Raw genomic sequence first — 14,867 nt, 5'->3', positions numbered from 1 at the left:
TGTATATCTGCTTAGTGTCACTGCAAATGGGTAGCATCGCAGTGTATAAATAGCAAACATACAGGTTATTTCTGCTTATTTTTTAAGAATAAGAGCCCTAATAAGAACCTTGAATGAAGAGAGAATTCTATCAAGAAATGTCACACAAGAAGTCTTCAGACCTTGAGAAAGGAGACTGAAGATGCATAAAAAGGAAGCAGGCATAGAAAGAATGATGCAAAAAAGTGTGAGGAAAATGTCAGTCAGTTGAGGTAGCAGCAGGAGCCTGAAAACCTCTGTGCTGGGGGAATAAAGCACTGTAAAGCTCTTGAACAGGGTGGGTGAGTGGTGGAGCAGTTAATGCTTTTAAATTTGTCATTCTTCCAGGCATATTGAGTGGATCAAATCAGAACTTGAAGCTCTGGCTTGCTGAAAATAAGATGCCTCTGTGGAGGCTTACCATGGCTATGCAAATGATGTAAAAAGGGCTAAGAGGGGCTTAATTTGCTCCATGTGCCTTTCTAGGTTGTATGTGGCCATAAAATCAATATTGGATATAATTTTTTTTCAGCTTTTCAGAGTAGAATTAAACTCTCTCTTTTTCCCTTGTCTTGCTGTGTTAGCTGCCGTCCTCCAGAACCACAGAAACCTCCTACCAGACCTTACCTAGAGAATCGTGGCAGTTGTGGCAGCGATGCAGAGGAGGAGGAAGAGTACCGCCGGCAGCTATCAGACCATTCTAAAAAGGGGTACTATGCACAGCCATCCAGATACAGAGACACAGAACTGTAGGCTTTCTAGTATGTGAAGTATAACGCTGTTTTGAGGTTCTCTTCTTTCACAGCCAAAGTGGAGCAGTAGTTAGTCTTGAGAAGCTATATTTTTGTTGGGGATAATTAGTTGGTATGCTACACAACCTAGACATATCCATACGCTGAAACTGGAAGACTTCATTTTTTGGGGATATTATTTTGTTAGCATCTAAGAAAAGAAATCACTATTGCCTAAATGCTGTTGCCTGTTTTACAAGGACCAAATCCTGTTTAAAAGTTTGTGTTAATTCTTAGTACCTTAATACTTTAACACAATGAAAACCTTTTCTTTTTTCCTTTTATTAATGCTGCCTTTTGGGGCTGTTTGGCTGTGTTATGAAAGTATGATCTGGGAGATACACTTCTTGATGCAATAGAACTAAATTTGAAAGTGTATTTAAAGAACAGTAAGTGCCTTTAACAAGAAGCATTTTAAGTTGTGCATTTTGACATCTGATACTTGTGCAAAGTCATAACACGCTAAAGGGGGATTGACACTTTTACCTAACTTTTGTATCAGTTTAATGGCAACAATTTACCTTGCGTGTTGTTTTTCTAAGTTCGTAGATGTATATGCAATATTTCATAAATTCTGACTGTACATAATAAAGGTGCAATTGACTAGGTTGGTTGGAAAAGACCAGGATGTGCTGAAACTGAGAAAATGATGTAGAAATTCAATCATGTATTAAAATTTACACAAACTGCAAATAATAAAGAATATATTCTAGACAAATCTTGTGTATCATATTTTTCTTCTGAACAGCATTAGTCTGCTAGAACCTCTGACTTCTGTAAATGTATTTGCAGCAGTGGAAAACTGCACTGTTGATATATCTTCCTAGTGTTTTGAAGCATCATATCTATTTTTCTTTCTGTTTTAAAATAATACCAACACAGACCTATGCCATTTAGCTTTTAGCATATTAACTTTTGCCTCCCCATTCCTTCTTTTAATCCTTAATTTGCTATATAGAAAATAAAGTCTTGAAAAGGTTGTATAAAAATATATTTTTGCTCATGTTATAGAAAACATAGTTTTCTAATGCTCTTTAAAAAGTACAAAAGGTGGAATTTTCTTGCTGAAACAAAGGAGTAGATGCATCTCAGATGAGGAAATGGCTGCTCACTGTAGTTGACTTTCATTAAGCCTTTTTACACTCAAGACAGAATTTGTTGGCATTACAACGTTTTTTGTTCCAGCTGTTCTTAGATGTGGGATCACCCAAATATCCGTATCACAACTGTCTCTGCAGTGGTTAAGTACTGCAAACATTAGATTGTAGCTAATAGCTTGGCTGAGTATAAGAACGCTAAAATGAGTCACGATCATTTTATGATCAGGCGATCAGCTGCGGGGCAGATGCGTTCTGCAGTGGAGCGGGGGATCGTGGCGGGCAAGGGGGATTCTGCTTCAAGGCCACTCAAGGGAACCACCAGAACCTGGCAGCTCTCGCAAGAGTGGTTGACAAGGTGTTGGTGGAGTCAGGAGGGCCCTCCACTGTTGTACAAAGGCAGCCACTGGGCCAGGGGCAGTCATGGCACAGTGCGGTAGTTTGCGCAGCAGTTTGTGTGGATAGGTCACAGTGGTGAGCTTCTGTGAGAGACTGGTCATGGCAACTGGTCGGCAAAAGGCCACAATCACACTTGCTAAAAAGGAGGTAGGGACCCAAACCGAAAAAGTCCCTTGTCAGGCTGCTGGGAGTGCCAAAGCTTCACACTGCCTTTGGGCAGCTGCAGAGCTAGCAATTGCATGAGATGTGAGCAGGTGGCATGAGATGTGAGCATGGTAGCTGAGCTCCAAGAAGAGGTGGAAAAATTGAGGAGCATCTGGAATGCAAAGAGAGAGAGAGAATGGTGGTGCCAAGCTCTGGTCTCTTCTAAACAAGAAAAGGCACCAGGAATTCCCCAACAAGAAGGGAATGCAGTACCAGTCCCTCAGCAGACACAAGGCAGAAGCTACAAAGATGTGAATGATTGGAAACAAGTCCAGGCTTGAGGTGGCAGGAGAAATCTGCCTTCACCCATCTTACCCTATCATGTAGACCTGAGCATCAGGTACTAGGCCCTGGAGGCTGAAAGGCAACTGATGGGTGGAGAAAGCAATGATTCCCCTCCACCAGAGATACTGCCAGGGTCAGAAAGGCTAACCCCCTGTATCACGACCGCAGGCAGGAGGAAGAAAAGGTGGGGTTTGGTTGTGATAATTCCATGGTAGAGGGAACAGACGGTCCAATATACCAAAGGACCATCCTCTAACAGAAGTCTGCTGCCTTCCTGGGGCCTGGGTTACAGATGTCACCAGGAAACTACCCGGCTTGGTTTGATCTCAGAGTATTACCCATTACTAGTCCTACATCTGGGAGGAAAAATGGCAAAGCATAGCCCGAGAGCATTCAAAAGGGACTTCAAGGAATTGGGACAGATAATCAGGAACTCGGGTGCACAAGTCGTCTTCTCCATTCTTCCCAGTACTGATAGCAATGAGAACAGAGGGATACCGTTCATTAACATGTGGCACCACGGATGGTGTCATCACGAAAATTTTGGGTTCTTTGGTGACAGGAAGCCTTGCATGACATCAGGCTTGCTAGCATCCGACAGGATTCATCTTTCCCAAAGGGGAAAGTCCTTGATCATGAGCTGGCAGGGCTCATTGATGGGGCTTTAAACTAGATTTGATGGCAGAGGGGGATGCTAGCGATAAGGTATGGGATGATATGTCATCCCACTCATGCCAGTAAAGGATGCCCAGAGCCTAAAGAGGGAACAGAGCTTAACAGGAGAGCTACTGTAGGCCCACGCGGACAAGGTATAATTGCCCCATCCAGAAAGTCAGATGCACTGGGAGCCCAACTCAAATGCCGCTATGTAAATGCATGCAGCATGGGGAACAGACAAGGGGAACTGGAGGTGTGCATGCAGTTGCAGGTCTGTGATCTTGTCACAGTTCCTGAGACATGAGGGGACAGCTGTCATGACTGGAATATGGCCATGGACAGCTTTATGCTTTTTAGGAAGGACAGGCCAGGAAGGTGAGGTGATGGAGTTGTTCTTTATGGGAGTGAGCGACTGGAATCTATGCAGCTCTGCCTGGGGGGGACAAAGTGCAAGTCAAGGGCCTATGGGTGAGGATTAAAGGGCAGGCCAATAGGGGTGACATCATGGCGGTGGGTGTTCACTACAAGCTACCGGATCAGGAAGGAGCGGATGAGGCCTTCTATAGGCAGCTGCAAGTTGCCTCACATTCACAGGCCCTGGTTCTTATGCAGCCCTGGATTTCAAGAGAGCTAACTTTGACCACTTCATGGACCTAACTGGAGGACTCCCTTGGGCCAGGGCCCTAGAGGAAGAGGGTGCCCAGGAGAGTAGGCTAATAGTCAAGAACCACTTCCTCCAAGCTCAGGATCGGTGCATCCCTACAAGAAAGAAGATAAGCAAGGAGGTCAGGAGACCTGCATGGATGGGCAATGAGCCCTTGGGAAAACTTAAATGGAAGAAGAAAGCATACATGATGCGGAAGAAGGGACAGACCACGTAGGTGGAATATAGGGACATTGTCAGAGAATGCAGGGCTGCAATGAGGAAGGCTAAGACTCATTTAGAATTAAATTTAGCAAGAGACATCAAGGATAACAAGAGCTTCTTCAAATACATCAGTAGCAAAAGGAAGACTAAGGAATATGTGGGTGCACTGCTAAATGAGGCAGGTGCCTTGATGACAGCGGATACAGAGGAGGTGGAATTACTGAATGCCTTCTTTGCTTCAGTCTTTCCTGCTAAGGCTAGCCCCTATGCACTACCAGAAATGAGAGAAAACCTGGAGAGAGGAAGATATTCCCCTGGTTGAAGAGGATTGGGCTATAAGTTATTTAGGCAAGCTAGACACCCACAAATCTATGGGCCCTGATGGGATGCACCCAAGGGTGATGAGGGAGCTGGCAGGTGTTATTGCTAAGCCACTCTCTGTCATCTTCAAAAGGTCTTGGAGAACAGGAGAGGTGCCTGAGGACTGGAAGAAAGCCAACATTACTCCAGTCTTCAAGAAGGTGAAGGAGTACCCAGGAAACTACAGGCCAGTCAGCCTCACCTCCATCCCTGGAAAGGTGATGGAACAGTTCATCCTTGAGGCCACCTCTAAGCACATGGAGGAAAATATCAGCAGTCAACATGGATTCATCAAGGGGAAGGTGTGTTTAACCCACCTGATAGCCTTCTATGTTGAGACAACTGGCTGGATGAATGAGAGGAGAGCAGTGCATGTTGTCTACCTTGACTTCAGCAAGGCTTTTGACACTGTCTCCCATAACATCCTTCTGTGCAAGAGCCGGAAGCTTGGGATCCATGAGTGGACAGTGGAGTGGATAGAGAGCTGGCTGGATGGCAGAGCTCAGAGTGTTGTGCTCAACGGTGCTGAGTCTAGTTGGAGGCCTGTGACTAGGTGACACCCCAGGGGTCAGTAGTGGGTCCAGTGCTATTCAACTTATTCACTGATGACCTGGATAAAGGGACAGCGTGCACCTGCAGCAAGTTTGCAGACGATACAAAGCTTGGCAGAGTGGCTGACATGCCAGAGGCCTGTGTGGCCATTCAGAGAGACCTGAACAGGCTGGAGAGTTGGGTGGAGAGGAATATCATGAGGTTCAACAAGGGCAAGTGCAGGGTCCTGCACGTGGGGAGGAATAACCCCAAGCACCAATACAGGTTGGGGGCTAACCTGCTGGAGAGCGTCTCTGCAGAGAAGGACCTTGGGGTCCTGGTGGACAACAAGTTAACCATGAGCCAGCAGTGTGTCCATGTGGCCAAGACGGCCAGTGGGATCCTAGCCTTCATCATGAGGAGTGTGGACAGCAGGTCAAGAGAGGTGATCCTCCCCCTCTACTTAGCTCTGGTGAGGCCACACTTGGAATACTGTGTGCAGCTCTGGGAACCCCAGTACAAGAGGGATGTAGAACTTTTAGAGATGGTCCAGCATAGAGCCACAAAGGCAATTAAGGGATTAGAGCATCAGTTCTATGAGGAAAGACCAAGTGGTCTGGGCCTGTTTAGCTTAAAGAAGAGGAGTTTGAGAGGGGATCTTACCAACGTCTACATCTACCTGAGGTGACAATATAAACAGGATGGGATCAAACTCTTCTCAGTGGTGGCCAGTGACAGGACAAGGGGTAATGGGTATACATTGAACCACAGGAGGTTTCATCTCCATATGAGGAAGAACTTCTTTACAGTTTGGGTGACAGAGCACTGGAACAGGCTGCCCGGAGAGGCTGTGGAGTATCCTTCTTTGGAGTTACTCAAAACCTGCCTGGATGCCATCCTGTGTAACATGCCTTAGGTGACCCTGCTTGAGCAGGGGGGATGGACTAGATAGAGGTCCCTTCCAACCTCAGCCATTCTGTGATTCTGTGATCATCAGTTCTTCAGAGTAATTTTTGCCCTACCCAGGATCTTTGCTGCATTCAGTTCAAGGACAGCAATTCATTAGTGAATAATTATTCTTTTTTTTTTTTTAAAACAAACAAACAAACAAACAAACAAACAAACTTGTCAGTATTCAGTAGATCCAGTAGGTGACCTTACTGGTTATCATGGTAAACAAATAGTAGAAAAATATACATTTACCTTTCATAATTTCAAACAAAATTCTCAGTGAACTCTGGCTCATTTCTCAAAACCAAGAGGGAAGCATCTGTTGAAATACAGTGCTTCCTGATCAAGATGCTATGCTGTAGTATCTGCTTAGTATCTGCAGAACAACTTTGTAATTTGGATGACACACAAAACTAAATGTTGATGTGAAGCTCATTTGTTTACTTTTTTTTTTTTGGTGTAGGAGCGAGAGAAAATTTGGGAGTTCTTCTTCTTCTACTTTTATTCTTTTCCTATGGAGGAGGAGTGGTCCAGAGGGTTGGTGGTAGAGGGATGGGTTGACTCAGAGTTCACGTGGCAAAGCAGAAATGAAGAGAGAGCCATTTCTCCTAATCTGTTCCTGAGTTTGGAATCCAGTCTGTAAAGAATTCTGGCAGTATGTAGCTTTATTTTGCTCAGCCATTTTTTTAGTAGCAGGTATTGGAACTTCCTAAAGTGCCATGTAACACAGAACAAGTACTACTCCTTTACAAGTTAACAATGGAGTTAAAGGGAGAAATGTTCAGCTTTTGCTCTACTTGGAGTATTAGGGTGTCTGAACTTTGAAATAATGTTTTGGTATTCTGTAGGATAAGGAGAGTCTGTTTTTGTTTTGCTAGTATAACTTCGTCTGAATCCTAAGAGAAACCAAATCTCAGCTGACATCCACAGAATAGACTTTGGTCTTGGAATGACCAGCTTTCTCTCTTCTATGATAGAATGCTTAAGACAAAGTAACTCTTTCCTTATTGTCTTATTTTGTTGGGTTTTGGATGAGTTAAGTTATATTTTGTGACATAACTCAGTAGAGCCAAACTTTAAAAACTATTTGTTCCTGTGCTGCTCAACATGTGTAAGTTCATTCCTACTGTTAAAGAAAAAAGAAAAAAAAAAAAAAAAAAAAAAAAAGAAATTGCACTTGCTCAAGCAGCACTGAATATTCTTTGTTAGTTCCCCTTGAACATGGTTGTAGGCTGGAATTTTACCATGGGGTTTAAAACCTGTTTCATTTAGTTTAATTCCAGGGTATGGAATTCAGTTCTAGTCTCCACAGCATAAAAAGGGTGTTCAGGTACTTGAAGGTGTCCATACAAAGGAGGGCAGCAGGGCCAGCAGGAGGCCTGGAGGGTATGCCCTGAGAGGGGCTTATATTTGCTTATATGCTAGCCTCTCTTTATTTTTTATTATTTTTTTTAAGGTTATTTTTCAGAGCTTTATCTATGTATGGATTTATTTTTTTCCCATTTTTCTTTTATATACTCAAGTATTTTTATGGCTTTTGTCATGGTATTCTCCAGGGCAGCCTTTATTCTGTTTAGATTTCAATAAAAGCTCTATTCTCATGTTTACCTGTCTCTGATAGTGTCTGACTTTTTGTGATAAATAGAAGAGTTTTAAAATCATTTTTTATCTTGGGCATTTGTTTCTGTCAAGAAGTGTTTGAACAGTGTATGGTCTGATTTCTTGGGTGGTCCTTTGAGAACCTAGGAGCTGGACTCACTGATCCTTGTGGGTCCCTTCCAGCTCAGGATAATCTATGATCTGTAATTTTTCTGAGTATAAAATGAATGTGAGAGTTCCTCTATTTTATGAAAGCAGCTGTCAGTCATAGTCCGGTAATTCTCTAAAAATTTACTTAGTGAAAAGTGAAGGCCATGTGTACTAAAGAGGGTAAAGTCTGAGTATTCCTACACAGCAAATGCCCATTCAGCCTGGTATATCAAGGCACATCCAGCAAGGCAGCCAAAGACCCTGTCTGTGCCCAGTGGTTTTGACAGCTTGTGTAGCAAGATGCAAGAGCCTCAGGGCAAAAAGACACCCTTGGTGAGTGCTGATGTTCAAGTTGTCAATACAAGAAATTGAATATACTCCAGCTAATTTAGTTTCCTACAAAGTGGAGTTTAGGTCCTGCTCCTCTTTATGCAGAAAAAAAAAAAAAAAAAAAAAAAAAAATGCTGACAAACCACAGTGTATTTTATAAGTAAGGCAACAAATCTTTAGCGTCATAAATGGAAATTGTAATTTTCTTTTTTACTTCCATGCTTTTAAAAAGTAGGTTTTGATAATTCCCTTTGCTGCTACTTCATTGAGGACTGCTCTGTTAAATCTCTTTTCTGGTAAACTTTATTTGTAGAACTTTTTGTTAGTTATTAGTTAATACCTGTATTTGTAGAATTGTATTTTATGAAACAATACTTTGCAAAAGCAAGCATCTACTACACAAATTACTTATGTGAATTACTCCAGCATAAGACAAAACAGTTACATGCTATGCCAAGTTGGGAAGGTCACATAGCTGAGCTGGATCTTATCTTCTTAGTGCAGACTGTGATATTGATTATGAATTAAATTGCAGCATGTAAGCTAAATTAACTGTGTTTTAACCATTTTAAACTACAGAATGCATTCTTCATATGGCAGATTTTGTATATAAATTTCCTATCCTTATCCATCCTTGTGCAGCAGCTCCAGAGATGGTATTAATCATGTACAATCCCCCTTATTAAGATACTGTGTGTCGTGACAAGCTGAGCCTGTTTGGATTCCTTGGTGGCATGCTGACCTCTTAAAATCACTGTGTTTTGAATGAGGTAAAGGAGAAAGGAAACTGAGAGTAGATGAAATGTTGAGAGGAACTAGTTATTTTGATTGGAGAATTAACGTTTCTATTCTGCAGGAATGTTCCTGTGCACAGCTCCATTTGCCAGCATAAATGTAGCTTAGACTTAACGCATGCCTTGGTGGCTGAGATAAAAGACTCCATGTCATAAGAGATAACAAATAGTCGTCCCAAATACTCATTGCATTATACAATGAAATTACAAACTTCCTTTAGGGAAGTGAATTGTGGCAATTTGAAGGTGGTAGAAATTCATAGAATTGTGCATATTTTTTTATCTCTAGTCTTACACTCCTGCAATGAATACATGCAGCAAGATGACCTCTTAAGACAGAGCTGCTTGAATGGAATCATAGATCAGGTACTTTTTTTACATGAATGACTTATTAGGTATACTTGGAAATACGGTTGTGCTTTGTAAACCTGTTTCCTCTTTACATTCTAGGTTAGAGTGGGCTTTGCTTCAACCACAGAGAAATAACAAAAACATGCTGTGCTGCAGCTTCATAGCACTCAGCTGCCTCTTCCAGTAATTACTTTCAATGAACTGTTTCTGAATTAAGCAATAAAGATGGATGATTAGGGAAGACTGTCATGAGTTACGAAATATTCTTACTCTGCTCAGTACAAAAGATAAGAATTTGAGTGGGGAAGAACAATTTTTTATTATAAAAGATACGAAATGGGAATGGTATGTACAGCTCTTCATTCAAAGGGAAACCTGTAAAAAGTATTTTGGAAGAGAAAAGAAAGAACTTGTGTGCCTGGGAGTTGTAATAAACATGAACAAGTTTATCTGTTTAACATCAGTAGAAGAATTAAGATCATATAATGATTATAGCATGGAAAAATATACTTGTGTTTAACTTACGGAAGCTGATGTAGTAGTATGAAATATTTTGCTTAAACTAGGTACATTTTTAATTGATTTAATTATGATTTTAATATGTACATAACTTCTACAGCTGTATTTTTGCACATAATATGTCTCCATGGCCATTTTGTATATAATGACAGCAATGCACTTTAGGCCTGTTTTTCCAAGTATTGAACATTCCCACTGAGTGAAAAGATTTGGTCCCATTTTACTCACTTTATGTCCTGCCTCAGCTGTTGTTATCCTTTTTGTTTAATACTGCTGTTCCAAAGTGATGATAGGGGATTCATTTGTTCTTCACAGTGGCAGTACGTCCAACTCAAGCTTGCTTAAGTAACAGGAGGAAATCAAAGGATTTTTCTCATGTGAACAATTGTGCTCATCTTAATTTATAACATTTCAAAGCCTCCCAAATACATGTGTGCTGAACACAAAGGAAGCCCTAAAACAGTACCAGAAATCTGCTCAGAGTGATTACCAGACTAAGAATGAAGCCAGCCTCATAGCAATGGGTGGCATTGCAACAGCTGCACAGAAATACAAAGCCAGATCTCAGACTAAAAAGTCAGTTTATCTGGACCTCTTGATCCAGATGTAATCACCTGCCTTTGTAGACTGCCTTTGCAGTGAGCTATGTTTGTACAGAAGGCTTGGAGAAACAGCTAAATGTTAATTTAAGACTCACTTTCATCAAAATAAAATCAAAGGCAGGTGCAAGATTTCACAATGTGCTGTGATAGTGCTGACCTATTCTACTATATGGCTAAAGAAAGCAAATGGCTGTATTTTAGGGCATTTTTTGTCTCCATGTTTGTTCTCTCTCCATTTAACATCAGAATTCAGACCTGTGCTCTACTGGCATTGATATTATTGCACAATTGATCATATGGAGAAAAATTGTGTCTTATCCAGCTATCTAACATGTTTCCATGTGAATATTTGTATTCTCATTGTACTTACAGTCTCTAAAAGACCCCGTTTAATTACCACCATACATGTATTAAAATACATATAGTTATATTAATACCAATACACATATTTTTATATATACATGTATTTTAGTGATATATTCAAAGGACTATTGTCCTTTGAATTTAAATGGATGAGAGAAACGTGAAGAGAAAGAGAATAAGTTCCCGGAACAGGTAGAGAGAGTTCAGCTGAATTTTGGGAGTGTAAATCCTGTCAAGGAGAGAGGCTGACAGTAGTTTTTGGCAGGTCCCTGGCCCATCATTGACAATGCTGTGTTTCAACATGTTTTCCCACTGCTAAAATATTAAGAAACTAGGATATTTCTCTAACATATTCTTTTAAATTCTCAGTACAATAACCACAGAATTTTTGAGGAAGAGGGATCTAAGATACATGTACAACCTAAGATATACATAACATTCTAATATCCAGCTGAAATAAAAAGAAAGTGGCAAAAAAAAGACAATGAAGTCATAAAGCAGAAAATGAAAGTGGTAAGTGTCAAAAGCATACACAAGGGGGAAGACCTTAAAAACCAAAAAATGATGAAAGAAAACTTCTCCTACAGAATAATTAAATTTCATAATTTTGAAGAAACAGAGACGTCTATTAATAACCTTCAAAGCAATCCAGCCCCTCTCTCAGGATTCATACACAGGAAAGGAGAAGCATAGCAGCTTATCTTTACCATGAATACTTTTGGCTTGGTACAAATTGGCCTTATTCTGTTGTGCACCACCACCATGTCAGGTCTTAACTGTAATCACCTTCCTTTACAGCAAAGAAAAGTGATTGAGGACAGCCTGCAACTTTTGGACAAAATGGGCAAAAAGTTTCCGCATCGTTGTCTAAGAGAGAAAATGTCCTTCAGATTTCCTGAGCAAGTTTTAAAGCCCAAACAGAAAGAAACTGTCAAAATGGCCATTGAAGAGATCCTCCAACATATCTTCTACATCTTTAGCAAAAATCTAACTCTAGCTGCCTGGGATGGGGCAGCTCTAGAACAATTCCAAAATGGACTTTATTATCAAATTGAGCAATTGGAGGCATGTGTAACTAAGAAGCAAACCCAGTATTTTTGGATTAAAGAAATCAACAGGCTGAAACTGAAAAAGTATTTCCAAAAGATAGACTGTTTTCTTAAAGACAAGCAACACAACCTGTGCTCCTGGGAGATCAGCCGTGCAGAAATAAGGAGATGTCTTCAATTGATTGATAAAGCCGTGAGGAAGCTTTACGACTAAGGTACAGAGATTTTGACCTGTTATAATTTAGCTTTAGAATTAATTACATTTAATATTTTTTCTATGATTATGATTTTTCTATGATTAAATGATTATGCTGCTAACATTTATTTTTGAAAATGTAATATATTATTCAATGTCAGTTAACTTTTATTTGGTGAGCAGGATGTATATACTACCTATAAAATAATCTGTATGACTTTTCAGTGAGGATTACTCCATAGGAAAGGATGATAATTATGACAAATAATGTTATTGCATGGTGTTTTCTGCTGTGAAAATGTGCTGTTCCTTTCCATCTCTATTTCACCAATACACAGAGAATCATTTATTTGTGAATGGACTACACATCATCACTTTAGAGGAATTATTAGATTTGTACTGAATGAGTCCACATCAAAAATAAAGTGGTGTACTGTTATTTAAATGGGCCTGGTTTATGTTGATACCATTTATTATTCTTTCAAGTGCTATATGCTCTTTTCTAAGAATATATCTTTTTATACATTTGGTCCATTACAAGTTTGCTTTGTTCAGAGAGGTAAAGTACTTCTAGAAGGAATTGTCCACATAATAAATTGTTTGCAATAACTATAGCTTCTGCAGTAACTTCTCAATTGCATACTCGTACTTTTAATTAAAGTATCTTTCCTTCATCTAACTTTCTGTGGAGAAGGCTTTTTTTCCATCCTGCTGTGTTCCAATTCACTTTAACTGCTTTCTCAAATTTGATTCCATTCCAATTCACTTCCATTCAGTGCTCTCCTTTATTGTTGCTTGAAATCTACTGCCCTTTGCTCATAAACTGACCTACAGAAACGCGTATTCCAGCAAAGTTTCCCCCCAAACCACATAGCCTGGAATAGCAATATAAACAAATTTCTTGAAATAACCTGCTTATACTTTGTAAAAGTCCAATGATTTCTGCAAGGCCAGATCAGGATTTTACCCTTGGGAAATTGTCCCTGGTTAACTCCATTTCAAATGATTGTGTTTTCCCTAGTTTCTTGCTATATGTTAGTCAGAGGGAGAAGAGTTACATCCAGGCTGTGTTACCAACTGAATTATGGTAAAAAGATGTTAAAAAAAAAGAAAAAAAAAAAAAAGAAAGAAAAAAAAAAGCTGCTATTTCCTGTAACCAAAGCTGATGAGCTCTGGACACAGGCTTCTGGGTCCAGCATAAAGAAACAGGGCAGAGTTGTCATGGCCATAGTTCCCAAGGAAAGGAAACGTCAGTCACAAAGGGCTGTAATTGCTAGGGGTTGCTACTAGCATCTAGTGAGGAGCCACTTTAAAGTTTTCCCTTGTCTCTAGCCATTTAAAGTAGTAGCATTCAAAGCACTGCTAATGCAAAGGTGAATCTATACAAAAATGGACTGGTAAGAGCAATAGCAAAGGTAGTCCAGATGTCATGTACCGTATCTGTGACACAGGTCTCTTTTGCAGGGTATACATGCCCTCCTCTCTGCCAGCATGGATGAGAGCTAAAGGAAGTGCTGAGAGCAACGGATGCCATGTCTGAAGCTGAAATACCAGAACTACAACCTTATAACAACTTCACCATGATCCAGAATAACTGGGAAGACTAAAGGGAGAAAGCAAAGCATCAGAGCCATTTTTTTCCCTGGTGAGATCCCACCAGACATGTTATAGCCTAAAGTGTATTTCTTGTGCTTTGTAGCTAACAGTACTTGGAATGACTGTCAGACTGTTAGAAATCTGATTTCTACTGCTTGTTTGTTGGTTTTGGTTTTGTTTTGGGGTGGGGTTTTTGTTTGTTTTTGTTTTGTTTTGTTTGTTTACTTGTTTGTTTTTGCACTTCTGTGAGCCCGTACTATAAAAAGACATTCAGCCTATTTAACTTTCTGGCTCTGATCACCTAGGTGACTTCTGAAATACAGTAAACCCAAATTGAAACAGCCCCATTTTTACTGAAATTTGGCATGAAATGTTTTCAACTGCCCTCTCACGAAGGATCCCAGGGTTTTCTGCCTCACTTGCTGGAAGTGGGAAGATGTTAAATCATGGACCACTGATTGTTCAGAAAAGCTCATCCCCCAAAATTTCCTTTATGGTTCATAACCATCCTTAACAATTTCATTATCAAGTGAAAATATGTTTTGAAACATGTCAGTCAACAGGGCACTTTACGGTGCAGGAAACAACAGAATGGGCACTAGAGGGCAAAGTGGGATTATAGACAAGTGTAAGAATTTCAGGTGAATATTTTGAATGAATAAATGAATAAAAATAAATATTTTAGCAAGAAGGTATTTCAACTTTTAATGACTTTTTATGACTGTGTTTCTTACCAATAAATTGCTATTGGGTTCACAGAAGGGACTTGGGAGAAAAAATAAGAATTTTTGAGGAAAGGAATTGGATCTCAGAGATGATGGCTCATAAACCAGCATTTGATTTCATTTACCTTTCATCTGTGAGGTAACTGAAATTACTTGTAGTGAGACAGTATCTAAAAGGCCCTTAAGCATAAGGACTCTGGAAAAGACATGGCTGCTGAACAAGTAAAAGGGAAAAAGCAAATACCAAGCAAGCATTTACAATATTTCTTTGGTTTATTCTTACTTTTTAAAGAAAGATCTTTAAAGTAAAGAAAGTCTTTAAGGTAAAGAAAGAAAGGTAAAGATCTTCTCTCCCCCTTGCCATTATAACATTCTGGAGAGAGCTTATTTTGTCACCGTCATGGTACCAGGTTAGTTTTATGTGATGCCCTT

The 14,867-nt window shown here is 40.1% G+C and overlaps 2 protein-coding genes across 9 annotated transcripts in view; both read left to right on the top strand.

Moving 5' to 3' along the window:
- TJP2 (tight junction protein 2) overlaps positions 1-1,527 on the top strand; it is a 65,115-nt gene extending 63,588 nt beyond the window's left edge. For all 8 annotated transcript variants that reach the window (XM_068667547.1, XM_068667550.1, XM_068667551.1 and 5 more), the window contains one exon: positions 603-1,527. In XM_068667547.1, the coding sequence (XP_068523648.1) occupies positions 603-771 (169 nt within the window). In that variant the 3' untranslated portion in view covers positions 772-1,527. The remainder of the gene's footprint in view (positions 1-602) is intronic.
- A 7,956-nt stretch (positions 1,528-9,483) lies between these two features.
- On the top strand, positions 9,484-14,401 carry LOC137848183 (interferon alpha-2-like). The gene is made up of 2 exons (XM_068667149.1): positions 9,484-12,133; positions 13,579-14,401. Exon 1 carries the CDS (start codon positions 11,578-11,580, stop codon positions 12,130-12,132), a length of 555 nt encoding a protein of 184 aa, XP_068523250.1. The 5' UTR covers positions 9,484-11,577; the 3' UTR covers position 12,133; positions 13,579-14,401.
- The last annotated feature ends 466 nt before the right edge of the window (positions 14,402-14,867 follow it).

The sequence above is a fragment of the Anas acuta genome, chromosome Z (genome assembly GCF_963932015.1).
Source record: "Anas acuta chromosome Z, bAnaAcu1.1, whole genome shotgun sequence".
Taxonomy (NCBI): Eukaryota; Metazoa; Chordata; class Aves; order Anseriformes; family Anatidae; genus Anas; species Anas acuta.
This window is presented reverse-complemented; position numbering and strand designations above follow the sequence as displayed.